Raw genomic sequence first — 18,140 nt, 5'->3', positions numbered from 1 at the left:
AATGGGGTGGACAGATGGCAACAAAATGAGAAAAGTATTTTACTGAAAATGTATATTGTAATATATGTATATGAATGTACAGTCAGCCCTCCACGTTCACTGAGGTTAGGGGCACAGGACCACCAGTGAATAAAAAAAATGCTGTTTTTATAAACACAAGACAGTCTATCTCAAAGTTCTTCAGCACAAGTCTGTGATCAGCCTCTGCTGGAAACTGACCATAGAATCACAAAGTATCCACAAATTCCTATTGAAAACATTTTAATCAAATCTATGAATAATCAAATTTGCAAAAGTCAAACTTGCACATGTGGAGGACTGATGCTGTGTGTGTATCTATATCTATATTTATATATCTTTTAATGTGTATAATGGCTATAAAAAGTATGTGTGTATATATGTAAATATCTTTATAAAAATATAAGCTATTTTGGTTTGAAATGCAAGGTTTAGTTATGTTTTCAAATAAATGTGTGCCCAAATATAAACTTATGTTCATTTATACATTGTGAAGATAGCAATTAACACTCACAACATATACCTAATGATCAGTTGACAACTAAATACGATGTATTTAATTGTTCAAATGCTTATTGGTAATATGTTTCTGATTTGTGTCCATATGTGTGCTTTAAAATAATGTTGTCTATATTCTTTCTCATTTTCATTCCTTCAACAGGCTGCTGCAGCTTTGCCAAAGGACAATGGCACTCCCTTTGGGAAGAGGAATGTTCACTTTGTTCTCTTATCACCCTGTTCCAACAGAGCCCTTGCCTATTCCCAAGCTGAACTTGACAGGTATGTTCATTGAAGACATGTATGTCTCACTTTTCAACTTTGCCTAAATGTATTTGATTATTTTACCATTCTGTGCAGGGCGAGCGCCTCCAAGAAATACTACTGTAGACCTCAACAGCGGCAACATAGACGTGCCTCCTAACATGGCTTGTTGGGCAAACTTTCACAATGGTGTGGCTGCTGGACTAAAAATAGCACCAGCTTCCCAAATAGATTCAGCATGGATTGTCTACAACAAACCCAAAAATGCAGAGCTGGCCAATGAATATGCAGGCTTTCTCATGGCCTTGGGTTTGAATGGCCACCTCACCAAGCTTGCAACACTTAATATGCATGACTATTTGACAAAGGTGAGGCATTTCTTCAAAAGTAAGAGGTGAATGTTGTTTTCCTGATGAGTATATGTTATCTTTTCCACATTAAGATAGTTATATGGAGGTCATCATCTTCATGCTGCAAGAACTCCAGTTATTATGTAGATCAGAGATGAGGAACTTTTAGCTCTGTAAACCTTTCTAGAGTGAAAAGTTGTAAGAATTTTGGGGTCTTACAAGTCCCACAATCCTATCCGCATGGTTGTATTGGATAGGGCTGGCGAAAGTTACAGACTATACATCTAGAAGTCTAATAAGTTATCCATCAGTTATGCAAATTCTTCCAACTGTGTGATGAATATCTTATCTGTTATTATTCATCACAGAGATTGCCACAACTTCATGTTACCACTGTGGTCAATTGAGCTTTTACTTGCTCAAAATTGTGTATTGACTGGTTAAGTTCAGACTTCGTATGTCACACTGAAGAAAATTATTTCTGTGGTGAATTTTGAAATATCAGTAAATGCCACGCTTGGATCTTTGACTCATATGGGCATTTCATACTAAATTGTGGTTTTTGTTAAGGGTAGTTAGTTACACTGCCCAGATATGAAGTGAGTTGCAGTCCAACAATATCTGTAGAGCCACAGCTTCAGAAATAACTCCTTAAGTTTCAGTCCTGTCAATTGAATTCAGTTAAGGATTAATCAGCTACCATTCTGTCAGTTTCAATCTGTCCATTAAAGTTTTAAACACAGGTCTTAAATTGCTAGTTCTGTCTGAGTAAGCTAATTGCATCAATTTGTTAGTTAAATCTTAAGTGGATCTGTGTTGGTTGGGGCGAGCCATTGACCCCAGGGGAAAAAATTTTAAGAATTCAAATTAAAACCTCCAAACTACAGATTTAATTTAAGTGTTGTCAAGAATGAATGTGTATTTTGAATATTGGCTTAATTCCCAGCTGTGGTAGGTGTGATCAAGGCTTTTGTTTCCATGGCAGGGCCACGAGATGACCAGTATTGGGCTGATGCTTGGGGTTTCTGCTGCCAAGCTCGGCACAATGAATATGTCTGTCACTCGGCTGCTCAGCATCCACATACCTGCTCTGTTGCCTCCAACCTCTACTGAACTGGATGTTCCTCACAATGTGCAAGTGGCTGCTGTGATAGGGATAGGCTTGGTGTACCAAGGGACGGCTCACAGGCACACGGCTGAGGTTCTGCTGTCAGAAATAGGTAAAATGCTGGGAGAAGAAATAGGCTAGGGTCTTGTCTGTGTTCAGTGTAATGTACATGTGTTGTCCATAGTTCCGTGGATGGTTCCTTAGAATATACAGGTGGCCAAGTTGCCTAAACCAAAGCATCCTCTCTTATGATCGAGGGCAAGAGTTTCATTCCCAGCTCTTCTCTTTCTATTGATGATCCCATGCAACTTCTCGTATCTCAAAAGCTTTCATTGTTCTGGCTTTTGGAAATTGGCCCTTGGATTTGTTTAGAACAGTGTCATGCTAGGCAAAGCGTCATGCACTAAGCATTTCAGTACTGAATGTCTACTGTGTTTCTTCAACTTTAAGATGTACTTCCCTCCTCCCAATATAAATGACCTGCATCTTAGAATCACAGGTGCTTTTTTATATACATCTTTTTTACCTCTTGGTGTTGGAGAAATTAGTGTGCATATTGCAATTGATGTCTTGCTAGAATCAAGGAAATACATTAATTCAGATTTAGTTGAGGAAAAAAGAAAAGCTTGCTTGTTTTTTTTTCAAAAGTCAACTTTGAGGTGGATTTGTTTATTTATTTACTTATTTATTGGCTTGTTTGTTTCTTTATATGGATTTAGGTCGCCCCCCAGGTCCTGAGATGGAGTATTGCACTGACAGAGAATCCTATTCATTAGCTGCTGGCTTAGCTTTGGGAATGGTCTGTCTTGGGGTATGTACTCTCACTACTGTTTGTGCAATGCCAAATGGATTACTGGATTTCTGCTCAAAAGTGAAACCAGTCTGTTTGCTGACCAAATTGCATGTTTCAGCCTCCCTAGGAGAAGAAGGCTGGCTGTAACCCATGTCTAATTGTACAGCATAAATTGAATGGTTTCATCTTTTTATTTTGATTCCTTAGCATGGCAGTAACTTGATTGGCATGTCAGACCTCAATGTTCCTGAGCAGCTTTACCAGTATATGGTTGGTGGCCACAGGCGTTTTCAGACTGGAATGCACCGTGAAAAGCACAAGTCTCCAAGTTACCAAATTAAGGTAGTCGTTTTAAAAGGTTTTTGATTTTAACATTTTTTGTTTCCTGCACAAGATCTTTCCTTATCTTCTTCAATGCTCTTTGTATCAGGATTAAGGAATCTGAGGTGCTCCAGATTTTTTGGACTATAACTCCCACGGTTTCTTAGCCATATGGGGTGAATCTGATGAGTGTTGTTGACTGAAAACTTCAGGGTTGAGGGGAAACAAAGATTCTTCATACATTGGTCTGTACTTGTTGTTTCAGGTGAATTTCTGTTGGGGAATGGGATCTGTTCTACCACTGAACTATGGCCCCAATTAGGAGAAGGAGAATTCTTTGCTGCTTGTCCTTTCCTATGTTTCACAAGGAATATGTGTAATTAATTAACTTGTACAAGTGTGTTTGTTTGTGTTTTTAAGTTGTACATACATAGCACACGTTTTATCTCCAGAAAATTCAGATCACTTTCATTAGAGCATTGCCAGATTCAGGTAAATCAAATATGAGGCATAATTGCATTCTAGTTTCCATACCAGTTTGGGAATTATGAATTCATGCCTATTAAAAACAAATTGAATTTCTTTCTCTCTCATTTTTTGCTGTATTTGGTACCTCACCACTACTGAAATGTGACTGTATGGTAAATTAACCTGAATTAAACCATACTCTTTATCTTCACAGGAAGGAGATACTATAAATGTGGACGTGACTTGCCCAGGTGCAACTCTGGCACTAGCAATGATTTATTTGAAGACTAACAACAGGTATTGGGTTTTAAATTTTGCATGTGTGTAAGACCCAATGCATTTAGAAACAAAAGGGTGATAAATTCTCCAGCCCCCCTTCCTACACTTATTTGCCTCAAAGTGTGTACGTATTAGTAGCAGGAACAGTTGTACACCTGAAGTACAGTAAACCCTCTACATTTGGCTGGGTTAGGAGGACAGAACCCTAGTGAAAATGCAGTAGCCCAATGGAGCTTAGAAATTAAATCTTGAAACAACAAGAAGCTTTTCAATAAGTGTTCTGCTGAAGCTTTTCTGCATGTTCCATTTGCCAAGCCATTTCAGTTTTATAACCTTTTGTTATTGCTGTTGTTTTTGGCATCAGGTCGATAGCTGATTGGCTTCGTGCTCCAGATACTATGTATTTGCTGGATTTTGTGAAACCAGAATTTCTTTTATTAAGGGTATGTTTACATTTTGGTTTTGCTCTTCTGTTGCAATGCAGACTTCTCCAAATTGTGTGGTTTTATGCAGAGTTGTACCAGAGCTATGAATATAATTCTTATGAATTATCTGTCTGTGTCTGAATGCTTACTCTGTTGTAAATTTGTTTAAACAGTTAGCTTTTAACCAAATACACTTCCTTTTTGTCTAAGCTTGGGGTTGCTTTGCATTATACAGAGTTGCAAGGCTAGTTGTTCCCAGGAGTTGCAAAATATGAAAGAAGACCTCACATGTGTGCAGCAATCACTTGGCAATTTATATCCAATTCTTATTTAATCAGTATATGACCTTGTTTGCTATATAAGAAGTCATGTGGAGATTTTTAGCAGCATAAAGGAAACCTAATACAAGTGAGAGCAGCCCAGGAAGTCTTCTTAAAATACAACATCTTCTGTGATCAAAATATATTCAGAGTCAAACATGATAGTTTAAAGCTGTGTTTCTCTACCTTTGGTCTTCTAGGTATTTGGAACTTCAACTCCCAGAAGCCTCAAACAGCTTGGCTAACTTCAAGAATTCTGGGAATTGAAGTCTAAACACCTGTAGGACAAAATCTTGCAGTCTAAATTTAAAGTTTCCTTAAAGCATTTCTAACCCTCCAGATTCAAATTATTTTGAATTCATGATAATTCTTGCATTTGCTGTTAATCTGTGCTTTTAGTCACCAGTTATTATTCTTTCTCCTATTCTGATTCTCTCTTTGTTCGTCTAAAGACCCTTGCTCGCTGTCTGATTTTGTGGAATGATATCTTGCCCAGTTCTAAGTGGATTGACAGCAATGTGCCACAAGTAAGTTGCGTATATCTAACATTTCTGTCCTAGTAGTCCAGAGGATTTTCAAAAATATTTCTGTCATTGTGGAAAACCTTTCCACACTAGCTCATCAGCTGAATGATCTCTTCAATATCTGCCACAGAACCCCATTTAGATTTAGAAGAATCAGGAAATCAGAGGAATCTTTGAGAGCACATCCTTGGTTCCTTTGGCATAAAAACTCCCTCGTGAGGGAGCATTGATTTCCCTCTTCTCTTTTCTCTTTTAAGTGGCAGGGAAAAACTTTCCTGTTTAAACATGCTTTCAGCCTTAACTGATTGGAATAGCGGGGCATACAAATTGATGTGCTGTTTTTAATATGTAACATTAATTTCAGCCATTTTAAATTCATTTTTTTAAATTGTGGTTTAAAACCAGTGGGTTAATTAATTAGATTAATGGTTTAATGCTTTTAAAACTTTTATAGTGCATGCTGTTCTAACTATTTTGTGTTCATTATTTATTTATTTATAATAATAATAATAATAATAATAATAATAATAATAATAATAATAATAATTTTATTCTTATATCCCGCCCCATCTCCCCGGAGGGACTCGGGGCGGCTTACATGGGGCCATGCCCAGACACGACAGCACAAATCAGATAAAACATTAAACCGAGCAGTAAAACTTCAACATGATTAAAAACAGTCATAAAAGTCAATATACACAATAATATTAAAATCCCGATTTGGGTCAAAAGATCCAGGCCAAGGTGCAAAGCAATATCAAGTTATCAGGGAGGGATAATTATACAGCAGGTGTAATACTTAAAGTGCTGAATGAATCCTAAAAACAATCCAGAGGGTCTACTGCTTAATAGGTAAATAACATGATCCCACAAGGATCAGTCAACGAAGGCCTTCTGGAATAGCCAAGTTTTCAGGCTCTTCCTGAAAGAAAGTAGGGTAGGGGCCTGCCTAATCTCCCTGGGGAGCGAGTTCCACAGCCGGGGGGCCACGGCGGAGAAGGCCCTCTCCCTCGTCCCCACCAACCGCAACTGCGAAGTTGGTGGAAGCGAGAGGAGGGCCTCCCCCGACGAGCGAAGAGGTCGTGCGGGTTCATAGGGGGAAATGCGGTCTCGAAGGTAGGTGGGTCCCAAACCGTTTAGGGCTTTGTAGGTGATAACCTGCACCTTGAATTGGGCTCTGAAAATAAATGGCAGCCAGTGGAGCTCTTTAAACAGCGGCGTTGAGCGCGCCCTGTAATCTGCCCCAGTTAGAAACCTGGCTGCCGATCGTTGTACTAGTTGTAGTTTCCGAGCCGTCTTCAAAGGCAGCCCCACATAGAGCGCATTGCAGTAATCCAGTCTAGAGGTAACTAAGGCATGGACCACCATGGTCAGATCTGACTTCTCGAGGTATGGTCGCAGCTGGCGCACAAGTTTTAGTTGTGCAAAGGCCCTCCCAGCCACGGCCGACACCTGGGCCTCAAGTGTCAGCGCAGAGTCCAGGAGGACCCCCAAGCTGCGGACCTGCGCCTTCAGGGGGAGTGCAACCCCGTCAAGCACAGGTTGCCACCCAATACCCCGATCAGACGTACGACTAACCTGGAGGACCTCTGTCTTGTCAGGATTGAGCTTCAGCTTGTTCGCCCTCATCCAGGCCAATACAGCGGCCAGACACTGGTCCAGTATCCGAGGGGCTTCCTTGGAATTAGGTGGAAAGGAGTAGTAGAGTTGGGTGTCATCCGCGTAGAGATGGCACCGCACTCCAAAACTCCGGATGACCTCACCCAGCGGTTTCATGTAGATATTAAAAAGCATGGGGGACAAAATGGAACCTTGCGGGACCCCACAGGTCAATGGCCAGGGGTCCGAGCAGGTGTCCCCCAGCTTCACCAACTGGGAACGGCCCTCTAGGAAGGACTGGAGCCACTGCAGAACAGTACCCCCAAGGCCCATCCCGGAGAGACGTCCCAGAAGGATACCATGGTCGATGGTATCGAAAGCCGCTGAGATGTCCAAGAGAACCAGCAGGGTCACACCCCCCCGTCCAGCTCTCTGCGGAGGTCATCCACCAAGGCGACCAAAGCCGTCTCGGTACTGTAGCCAGGTCTGAAACCAGACTGCGATTGGTCCAGAAAATCCGTATCTTCCAAGAATCCCTGGAGCTGGGAAGCAACCACCCGCTCCAAGACCTTGCCCAAGAATGGAAGGTTAGAGATTGGTCTGTAGTTACTGAGGTTAGCCGGATCCAAGGAGGCTTTCTTCAAAACAGGCCTCACCACAGCTTGTTTTAGGCCAGATGGAAATATGCCCTGCTCCAAAGAGGCATTGATTATTCTCACAAACCAATCAACTAGCCCTCCACTGGCTTGTTTTAAGAGCCAAGATGGGCAAGGGTCAAGGGCACAGGTGGTCGCCCTCACCGCTCCAAGAATCTTGTCCACATCATCAGGCTGCACAAGCCGAAACGAATCCCACAAGATCGAACAGACAGATGCCTCGGTTACCTCACCTGGCAATGCATCAAGGCCGGCGTCTAAGTCGGAACGAATCTGAGCGACTTTGTCTGCAAAATGGTGAGCGAACTCGCTACACCGAGTTGACGAGATGTCGGGTGCTCCCCCGACCTGAGGAGGGTGGAGGAGCTCCCCAACAACTCGAAACAACTCTGAAGATCTATTTGTTGCAGACGCGATGCGGGCAGTCGAGAAAACAGTCGAGGCCCTAATAGCGGCTCTAGGCCGTGCTCGGTCAGATACGTCACGAGTTGTCCGCCAGCGGCACTCTAGTCTCCTTCTTGCACGTTTCATCTCCGCCAGCTCCCCAGTAAACCAGGGAGCTGGGGCAACTCCACGCAGCGAGAGGGGACGCTCAGGAGCAATCGTGTCTATTGCCCTGGACAACTCGCCATTATAACGAGTGACCAGGGCATCGACAGGATCGTCAGCTTCCATGGTAGACAGATCCCCAAGAGACCTCAGGAATCTCTCAGGATCCATAAGTCTCCTGGGGCGGACCATCTTAATTGGTCCACCACCCCTGCGGAGGTTGGAAGAGACGGTTAGTCTTAAACTGATCAGATAGTGGTCGGACCATGACAATGGAAGAATAATTTGCTCTTCCACTCCGACCAAACCGTCGCCCGCAACAAAAACCAGGTCGAGTGTATGTCCAGCTTGATGAGTGGGACCCGATATTATTTGGGACAGACCCATGGTCGTCATGGCGGCCATGAATTCCTGAGCTGCACCTGTCAAGGTGGTCTCAGCGTGAATGTTGAAGTCGCCCAGCACCAACAGGCGCTGGGAACCCAACACCATGCTAGAAACCACCTCTGCTAGCTCAGGCAGGGAGACTGCTGTGTCGCGGGGTGGACGGTACACCAGCAGAATCCCCAAACTGTCCCGGGTACCCACCTTCAAGTGGAGACACTCAAACCCGACCGATTGCAAAGCGACGCATCTGACCAGGGCGATGGACTGCCTAAAGACCACCGCAACCCCACCTCCCCACCCTCCTGGCCTGGCCTGCTGATGCACCCCGAAACCCGGAGGACAAAGCTGGGTAAGACTAACCCCACCCAGATCATCCAACCAGGTTTCGGTGATGCAGGCCAGATCCGCATGTTCATCCATGATTAGATCCTGGATAATAGATGATTTACCTTTGACGGATCTGGCATTAAACAGCAGGACCTTCAGCCGGGAGGGGCTACCATGGAGGCTACCACACCTATCCTTCTCCAGGGTCGCAAGAACCCTGTCGCGCTTCTCCCTGGAAATTCGTTGACGGCAATTCCTCCTCCTCCCCCACACAACCTCGATGGAGCCACCCCCCGCCTGTTCCCCAGCCTCCAAGGAGTCTGGCTCAATTGGAGCATCCTTAAGAGAATCTAGTCAGCTCCCTGGATCCAAAAGGTTACTAGACACACCATCTAACTTTACTTCAAAAGAAGGGGATAAATGGGGCCTACTGGAAAAACGTAGTGAGGTTGAAGAGGGTGAAAGTTGCTGGTCTGGTACGGAAAATGATTGGGCCAGAGTCTCTAATTGAGACTTTTCTAAAGGGGGGAGCCTATGCTGAGGACTACACATCCTATTATCTCTGGGCCTAACAGATGGTTGAGTGTGTAAAGATAGGTTGGCCACCAAAGGGCGAATCACGGGGTCCACAAATACTCTTCTAATGGTAATGCCCCATGAGAGCAGCCGGAACCTAAGGGCCCATAATTCCTCTGTTATAGACTTATCCTCAAAAGTGAAGATAAGGCGTAAAGAGCGATCATGTGATTGATAGCCCTTATGGAGCCAAGTGATCATCTTTATCTTGACTGTCGTCAGGCTCCTTGAAAGAATTTGACCCAAGGACCTCTGGATCACTCTTTCCGAGGTCCATCTACCCCTGTTCAATATAGAGTCTTCAATTTGAAAAGCCAGCTGTTTCGTCTGTACAAGATGTTCATAGTAATCCTCTACGTATGGAGGAGAGAAATCCCCCTCCAACGGAGAATTAGTTATCAGCTTCACCGCTGCCAAATCTAGATCCATACCTTCCCTCCTTTGAACAGTTTGATCAACAAACAAATCATTCCCTCCCTCAACCTCGTCATTTTCTAATCTTAGCTCCTTACTACCCTTTTGGAGCCCAAGTTCTACCTCTCCCACCAAATCTGAAGGACAACTGGCCTCCTTTAGATCATAACCAGTATTATTATTATCCTCCCCAGGAACATCCTGTAGTCTAGTGGTGTTTACCAGTAACAAAATTCCTTTGAGGAGATGATCTAATTTGTCATTCACTGTTACGAGCAGAGAGAGGACGAGGCTAAACGATCTACCCATGAGGTGGCATAACTGGGATAGATCGTGGTTCCCATGTGCATCTGTCTGACTCATTCTCTACTACAACTCTACTACTCTATTCTTCTAGCCAGACCCTCCTTCTTCTACACAACCCAGTCCTGAATAAAGGCACCAAGGCACTAATTACTCAGAGCAATTATAACAATGTGAGTTAAGTATACTCAATTGACTCACACTGCTAAAAACATAGGTTTAAAAGGGATAGGTAAGAAACAAAAATGGGGAGAAAGCCAAGTGGCGGCGACACATTAAATCTAATAAGGGACACTCTTTAGACAAGTACAGCAATATCCATATGCGAATCTAAAAAACTCCAATGGGGAGCATTCAGTCCGACGAAAGCTGTCCAAGCGGACCCTCTGAGGTGGCAAGGCGATGACTCCAGTGAAGGCAGCCTCCGATGGCTTCCTCCACTCTTTCTTTCCTCCTTTTTATTTATTTTATTTATTTTATTCATTTCTATTCCCAACAATGGGATTGAATATATCTAAAATATAAAACTATATAAAATTAATAAAAATATAAAATATAGTTATCTAAAAACAATTAAACAATTTATCAGATAAAAACTCTTTGCATTCTTTGTTTTCTTGATAGTATGGTTAGGATAAAGGGCTCCCAGACGTGATAGCTAAGGAGTCATATACAACAAGGAGATTGGGTTTAGTCTGCAGTTTGCTCCAAGGAGAATACTCACTAAACAGAGTTAGGTTTAAGACACTCCAGCTAGTGAGAAATAAGGTGAGGCACTTTCCTGTAGAGCCACTTTTTGTATATTGTTCTTTTTTATGCCTCTGGAGCAGATTTGATGGAGGAGAGAGACATACAAAGGTACAGAGAGAGGAGGAATTGATCAAAGCAATTTCTTCCCCTGTTCCATTATTGGAAATACTCTATTTGATCAAAAGCCTTCTCACACAGAAGGCTAGGTGTGACTCCAACCCAGTAATTTACTGAAAAACATTGTAATCCTGTTTGTGATTTCTTGGCAACTATTTGTGATTACTTGGAAATAGCTTCCACATGTTAAAAAGCACTCATGAAAGGCTTAGAGAATATATAACCAGAAAAGTAACATGCTATCCCAGTCCTCTTATACTTAGGCGTGTTTAAACATCCAAGATAAAAGCCCTTTATCCTGACTTTAAATGGATGTCTTAATCTGATAGTATTTAAAATGGCATAATGACATCTTTAAAACTATAGAAATCTCTGCAGAATCAGCTGTTAACATTTGCTCCCATTGTGTTTCTCACAGATTGTCAGGGAGAATAGTGTATCCCTTCATGCAACTGAGATGCCGTCATCAGAAGATTTGAATTTGGAGACACTGGCGTAAGTCACCAGATGGGATTCCTACTTGCCTTTCCTCAAACAAGTATAATCAAAGCAAAACTTGGAAAATTACTTTTAAAGGCTAATCAGTCACAGTTGACGTTCCAACTCCCTTTCACTGCTATAAACTAGTCACCATTATACAGGGTATTTGAAAAAGAACTCCCTATTCACCATTTAAATTTGTAAAAGTTACAAATTGTCCTTCTCTACAGGGACATGTCTAGTGCTGTTCCCATTTAGCTCCTCAGCAACATTTTGACCACAGCAGCAGTATTAGGAAATTGTTCTTTATAAGCCCTGATTTAGACCTTCTACCACATTATTTCACCATTCAGCATGTTTCTGCACTGTAGGGATACCATATAGTGGCCATACAACTATTAGAAAAGGATAAAGACAGAACAGGGAACTAAGAACAGGACTCCTTTTGGGTCCGGCTCTAGCCAAATGCAGCTGCCAATATGGAAGTTTCAGCTTTTCACTTTTTGCTGATTCCGTAAGGGTCTAATTCTCTGTTTTTCATTATTGCAGTCCCTTTAACTAGCAAATGTACATTAGTTAGCTGTAGATCAGGCATGTCCACCTAGACTACTTATAGCTCAGAGTCCTGTGTTGATCACATTGATACAAATGAACTATCCTACTCAGACAAAGTAAAGTAGTCCATACAACATACAACTTCTCTTTATTAAGTACAGCTGAATTATCTTCTACAGAGTCCACTCTAAACACTGCAGACCAGATAATGTCTAAAACAGCCACTAGGCGATTCTCAGAAACTTTTTACTGTTGCCAATTTTGGGACCTTAGCATTAAATTACTAAGGGGGTCTCATTTGGCATTGGGACACACAGTTTAAGAAGCAATGCTTTAGGCTATATTTCAAAGGAGGCAACTGGCAAGACCAATGAAAACAGGAATTGCAGACATGAAACAATCATGTCCAGCTAACACCTCCCAACAAAGGATTCCCCCAGGCGGGAATCAGCCAGGTCTTGAGGCTACAAGGCTTTTCAATTCTAATCAAGGTGATTAATTGCAACATTCACACTTGCCTACAACAGACAAAAGTTCTTTCTCCCACCCTTGACCTTCCATAGATATATAAACCTCCCTTGTCCTAGTTTCCAATATACCTCATACCTCAGAGAATGCCTGCCATTGATGTGGGCAAAATTTCAGGAGATAATGCTTCTGGAACATGGCCATACAGCCTGGAAAACTCACAGCAACCTAGTGATTCCGGCTATGAAAGCCTTCAACAACACATAAAACCTATGAAATTCATGATGCTGCTGTAAATCAACAGTAACTTGAAGGCATTCATGCACACAGTGTCAATCTGCATTGTAGGGGAATGCAGTAAAAGCATGAACATGAAAGGAAGTGGAAGGGTTTGTGATGATTTGACATTGTGAATTTAAAAATCTTTCATATCAAAATTCTTTCTAGGCAGGCTCATGTCTACATCATGGCTGGGGCCTGTTTGGCTTTGGGCTTTCGATTTGCTGGTTCAGAAAATCTGGCTGCTTTTAATTGCTTGGTAAGTGGATTGCTAACTAACAAATAGTTATTGTAGTTTCCCTTTCATTTCTTACTGGGTTAATGTGGTCAAGAACCAGACTCCTATTGGCAAGAACCAGACTCCTATTGGCAAGGAATTGCTTAATTGAGGGATAATAAAAAAATAGTTGATCCCCAAAGATCACAGGCAGGTTTTTTTAAAAAGGTTTCTTGGCTTTCATAAATTCCTTGAGATTGTATGTAGTCTTTAAGTCTTCAGGAAACTTCTGACTATGAGAAAAGGAGGTACAATATTTCTATGTGGCTGGAATGGTAATACAGCGAGTGGTCTGCATAGGTCTGCACTAGAGTTGTGTTTTCAATGTCCTAATGTGTCCATTTTGATGTTCTCTTTCTAGTTCGCCTTTGCAAAAGATTTCATGAAGTGTTTATCTTCAGCTACAGCTTCCATTGTAAGTTTCTCCAGAATTTACATTAGTAAAAGTGAAACTTCACAGAGTTTATCATACAGTTCCAGTTTACTGGGCTATCACTCCAACCCACACATCCCTAAGCACTAATGCACCTGGTGGGTGGAAGATGTGGGGTGCTTACTTCTGTTTTCTGTTTGCTAAAATTTCTGTTAATTGAACAGCTCTACAGATGATTCATTTAAACCAGCAACATAGGAAAACCATCTGGACTAGACCAAACACCTTTCTATTCTAGAGCCTTCTTCCCACAACAGCCACCCACAGGCGAGGCATTAGTGATATAGCACCTCCTACTTTTTCTTCCCAGGAGGTAGTGATACAGAGGTGTATTGTTTCTTGTGTTGAAGGGAATTTATATCTACTAATTTTCCTTGGAGAAATAATTACTTATTTTAATACTGCCAAGTCTGATACTGTAACATTTTAAATGTATCTGTGACTTAAATGTATAATTGGTCATAGATATTACCATTTGAGCTTAGAAAAGTTCTAATTTTGAGGCTGTGTCTGTCAGAATTCCCCAAAGATAGTATTGTCGGTTGTAGGACTTAGGGAATTGGAATCAAAAGAGTATCTTTCCCTAAATTCTGATTATAACATGTATGCATACAAACTACATAGATTGCAGTGTACTTGCTGTTATATATATGCACAAAACTCAAGCAATCTTTCTTCAGTGTGGAAAGGAGGGGAAGACTATGTAAGAGAGGGGTTCATGAGAGGAAAGTGTTGCGTTTAGTGCCGCGTTTAGTTCCAGAAAACCCCGTCCCTCTATAGCACCAAACATAAAGTCCAACTTGCAGAGCCCTTGAAGATAAAATGACACCAGGGTCACAGTAGGTTTCTGCAAAAAGAAAATGTCTTTATTCTTTACAGCAGAGTTTCAGCAGAGAAGAAAATAAATAGCTTTATCCAGATGTAGCAGAAAATATAGTCCTTCAGCATTCAAAATAAAATATACCTAGCTTAATTCAGCAACTTACTTACAAAACAAATGGTCCTTTCCAAAGAGCATTGTATCAACAATCTCAGGAGAAAAATAACAGTGTTCGACACCCTCAACAGCACTTCGTAAAGAGCTCCAAATGGTGTACTCAAACCTCTGTAGTTATACCCTGTTTATTGCAGCAAGAGAAATCATTTCCATGTATTAACCCATGCAACACACCTGCATGTGGGCCCTTTATTTTTTTACATATACATCTACTTTAACCTTGGTGTTGATCCTTGCAAATACTCACCCAGTTTTCTGTATACCTTAGCAGAAAACTCTGTATTGTGAACATTATATGTTGGGGGAGCCAGCAAAGCAAGCCATAAAGAATTGGATTGTTTTCTCTGAAAACGGAAATAAAGGATAATGTTTTATGTCACTTTTTTGTCAAATTCATAATTTCAGAACTTCTCTATAAAACAGATAGCTGAGTACCATGGTTGGAGCTGTAATCTAAAAAAATATAAATTTCCCAGGTTCTGGCTACCACCTTGCTAATGGCAGATGCTTCTCCTTTCGGTCTAAGGAAATTGGTTTTGCTAGTCTATCAATTTATGAGAGGATCCTCATTCTTCTAAGAATTGGGAGACTTCAAGCTACAACATGAAGTTTACCATGTCTAGTGCAAAAAAATAGCCCATGTAGAGTGGTGGTGTACTGAATCAATATATAATTAAATTGTTTTCAATACCAGAATGTTCTCACGATTCTTTGGTAGTAAACTTGACTGATCAATTTCCCAACCTTTATATTATATTACATTATATTATATTTATATCCTGTTTTTTCTCACTATATGGAGACCCAAAGCGGCTCACAATTAAAAGCATTACAATGCAGTTTAAAATATATAAATATTAAACATCAATTAATATTAAAATAATTCATGTTAAATCTATAAAAACCTATAAAATCACAGCAGCCTCTGATACGATCTTAAAGTCCTTAATCTTTAAAAGCTTTCTTATTTCCATAACCATTGTTTACAGTGATGATGCCAACGTTGCATCATTGGGAAACCTTTTCTGAGCTACTGCACAGACCAATGAGGTGAATCTAATATCATCTTCTCCTTATTTCTGATTTAGATAATTGAGACAAATACATGTGAAATTTGTATGGCTGTCATATGTGGAGGGATCACTAAAATTAGAATCTTTAAAGGCTGTAACATGCATAGAAGTTTGCCCAGGCATGGGCAAACTTCAGCCCTTCAGGTGTTTTGGACCATCCTAACAGATGGTGGGCCAAACCTGGAGAGCCAAAGTTTGCCTGTACCTGTTGGAAACCCTCCTACCAAAGACACTTTATCAACAAGGCTTTTTGGGATCTTTGTACTTGTTACAGTCAGTTGCTTGAAACAATCCCAGGCATTGACATCTTTCCTATGCATTTTTATTCAGGCTGGTCACTATAACTTGGAGACTTGTCTGAGTGTGGTGTTGCTCTCCCTCTCAATGGTGATGGCTGGATCTGGAAACTTGAAAGTTCTCCAGCTCTGCCGTTTTATGCACAAGAAGACTGGAGGAGAGATGAACTACGGATTCCATATGGCACATCATATGGCTCTTGGGCTCCTCTTTTTGGGAGGGGGAAGGTAATTCTTTTTTTTTTTTTTCAAAAATAACTTTTGAAGTAAAACAGGCATCAAAGCCTTACCACCTATCAAAATAATCAAGGAATCATGCATTTCTGTTCAGTCAGGCTCCAAACAGGGAAAGGCATACGTTTCAAGTAATACAGTACATATTGCTGGCCATGTATAGTTGGGACAACTTTCACCTTGCTAAGAACTTCTTCTTTTCTTACAAAGGAAAAAAGTTTCCAGTCATTCCATGTTAGGAGAAAAGAAGCAAAGAAAATATGGATGGATGTCTGAGAAAATAGTTGATCAAGACTGGTCAGAAATTGCAGTGGTCAAACGGCAGGGCTTTTCAGCTCTGTGCTTAGTTACTGCTGCATTTTTAAAAAACTAGCTTTTAAAAGGAAACTAGATTATGAAAGATCACTGTGTTAAACTAATTATTTGATGAAACAGTATTGTCTTAGATGGGCCAATAGTTTGAATCTGTTGAAAGCTTCCTCCTAGAAATATATTGGTTTAGAGTTGATATTATCTTGTGTGGGTTTCAGAAGGCTATTGTATGGGCCTTTTAACTGTGTGAAACAAATATTAAGCTCAAACAACTAAAACCCCTCAGATGCTTTATTATAATTTCTGTCATTTTTGATCTCTGACTGGGTCTAATCATCAATATTTGGGGGTTCACAAACTGTAGGTTAGCAATCCCTTGTTTTTATTGCATCAAGATAAAGACTGCTGTTTCTTTTCAGGTACTCACTCAGCACCTCAAATTCTTCCATTGCTGCTCTTCTTTGTGCACTGTACCCTCATTTTCCAGTTCACAGTACAGACAATAGGTAAGGTTTAGTCAGAGGATAAACAGCTAAAACAAAATGTTGAAAAATCGGATTGTACATGTGCACACAGAGATTCCTGAATAAGCCTCTATCTGGTAGCTTTTAATAAACTCCATATTTGAAGAGGGAGAGAAGGGATATTTGTTTAAAAACTTTCCTGAATAAAAATGTATATGTATGCCTTTCCTCAGTACCAATAACCACAGTCAGACGTGAGCCACTTTAGAAAAAAAAAAGTACTACAGAACCAAGGCCACAACCAAGAAGGCCTTGCCTCACATGCTTTTGATGGGTAGAATTCCTAAACAGGATTTGATCTATTTGACTGCAAAAGGCAGGTAAGCTAACTTGGAAAGAGGCACTCCTTAATCTGTAGTCTTTTGTGCAGATATCACCTTCAAGCCTTGCGACATCTATATGTCCTGGCAGCAGAGCCCAGACTCCTCGTTCCTGTAGATGTGGATACAGAAACTCCTTGCTATGCGCTGCTAGAGGTCACTTACAAGGTTGGTAGATTTTGTTGGACCAAAGGACATAATTGAAAGAAACTTGGGGGTAAATTGTGAGTACATCTCCATAGTCGAATTAACACAGTTTGACCATTTTTGGTGAGGTACCAAAATTCTGTCAGAGAGGACTAAAGACCTTGTAAAGCACGGCTTCCATGATTCCATAGCATTGAACCACGGAAGTTAAAGTGCTATCAAATTACATTAAGTCTATAGAACAGAGTCTTCCTAAATTTTTCCCTGCTAGTAGTTCAAGACACCTTGGCTGTGTGGTGTTGCTGGATCTGGATAATTCTAGTTCTTCATTGTGGTGGCTGTGAAATTGCACATATGGTAATGCCTGCAACTGTGCAATCAGATCGGAATCTTCTAGAAAGTTCTTGATACATTTTGGTGGAAGCTCCAATATTCTGTGCTGAGCTTAGAGAGAACACAAAGCAATTTTTGCTACCCACTTCCAGCTGAGTATGAGAGTGTGTAGCTCTGTAGAAAGAGAATATCTGAAAGTGCAGCTCAGCATTTTCTTGTTCTGTGGACATGTGGGCTTGCCTTGATTATTTGCTGCTGTTATATGCATTGAAATCAGATTTTAGTTCCTTTGAAAATAAATGTATTCCTAAATACATTTAGGAATCCAGTTTTTGTTAATTGTGTCAGAAGCAACTTGAGAACATA

General features: G+C 41.0%; 1 protein-coding gene across 4 annotated transcripts in view; it reads left to right on the top strand.

Annotated features, from left to right (window-relative positions):
• Positions 1–18,140, top strand: part of anapc1 (anaphase promoting complex subunit 1) — a 57,407-nt gene that overhangs the window by 28,997 nt on the left and 10,270 nt on the right. For all 4 annotated transcript variants that reach the window (XM_062970751.1, XM_062970747.1, XM_008120089.3 and 1 more), the window contains exons 27-40: positions 680–798; positions 877–1,148; positions 2,116–2,350; positions 2,958–3,049; positions 3,239–3,373; positions 4,035–4,117; positions 4,464–4,542; positions 5,297–5,371; positions 11,465–11,541; positions 12,997–13,087; positions 13,467–13,520; positions 15,939–16,132; positions 16,870–16,956; positions 17,345–17,462. In XM_062970751.1, the coding sequence (XP_062826821.1) occupies positions 680–798; positions 877–1,148; positions 2,116–2,350; positions 2,958–3,049; positions 3,239–3,373; positions 4,035–4,117; positions 4,464–4,542; positions 5,297–5,371; positions 11,465–11,541; positions 12,997–13,087; positions 13,467–13,520; positions 15,939–16,132; positions 16,870–16,956; positions 17,345–17,462 (1,711 nt within the window). The remainder of the gene's footprint in view (positions 1–679; positions 799–876; positions 1,149–2,115; positions 2,351–2,957; positions 3,050–3,238; positions 3,374–4,034; positions 4,118–4,463; positions 4,543–5,296; positions 5,372–11,464; positions 11,542–12,996; positions 13,088–13,466; positions 13,521–15,938; positions 16,133–16,869; positions 16,957–17,344; positions 17,463–18,140) is intronic.

Source organism: Anolis carolinensis, chromosome 1 (assembly GCF_035594765.1).
Source record: "Anolis carolinensis isolate JA03-04 chromosome 1, rAnoCar3.1.pri, whole genome shotgun sequence".
Classification (NCBI taxonomy): domain Eukaryota; kingdom Metazoa; phylum Chordata; class Lepidosauria; order Squamata; family Dactyloidae; genus Anolis; species Anolis carolinensis.
The sequence above is the reverse complement of the archived record's forward strand: the minus strand, read 5'-3'. Positions and strand labels throughout refer to the sequence as shown.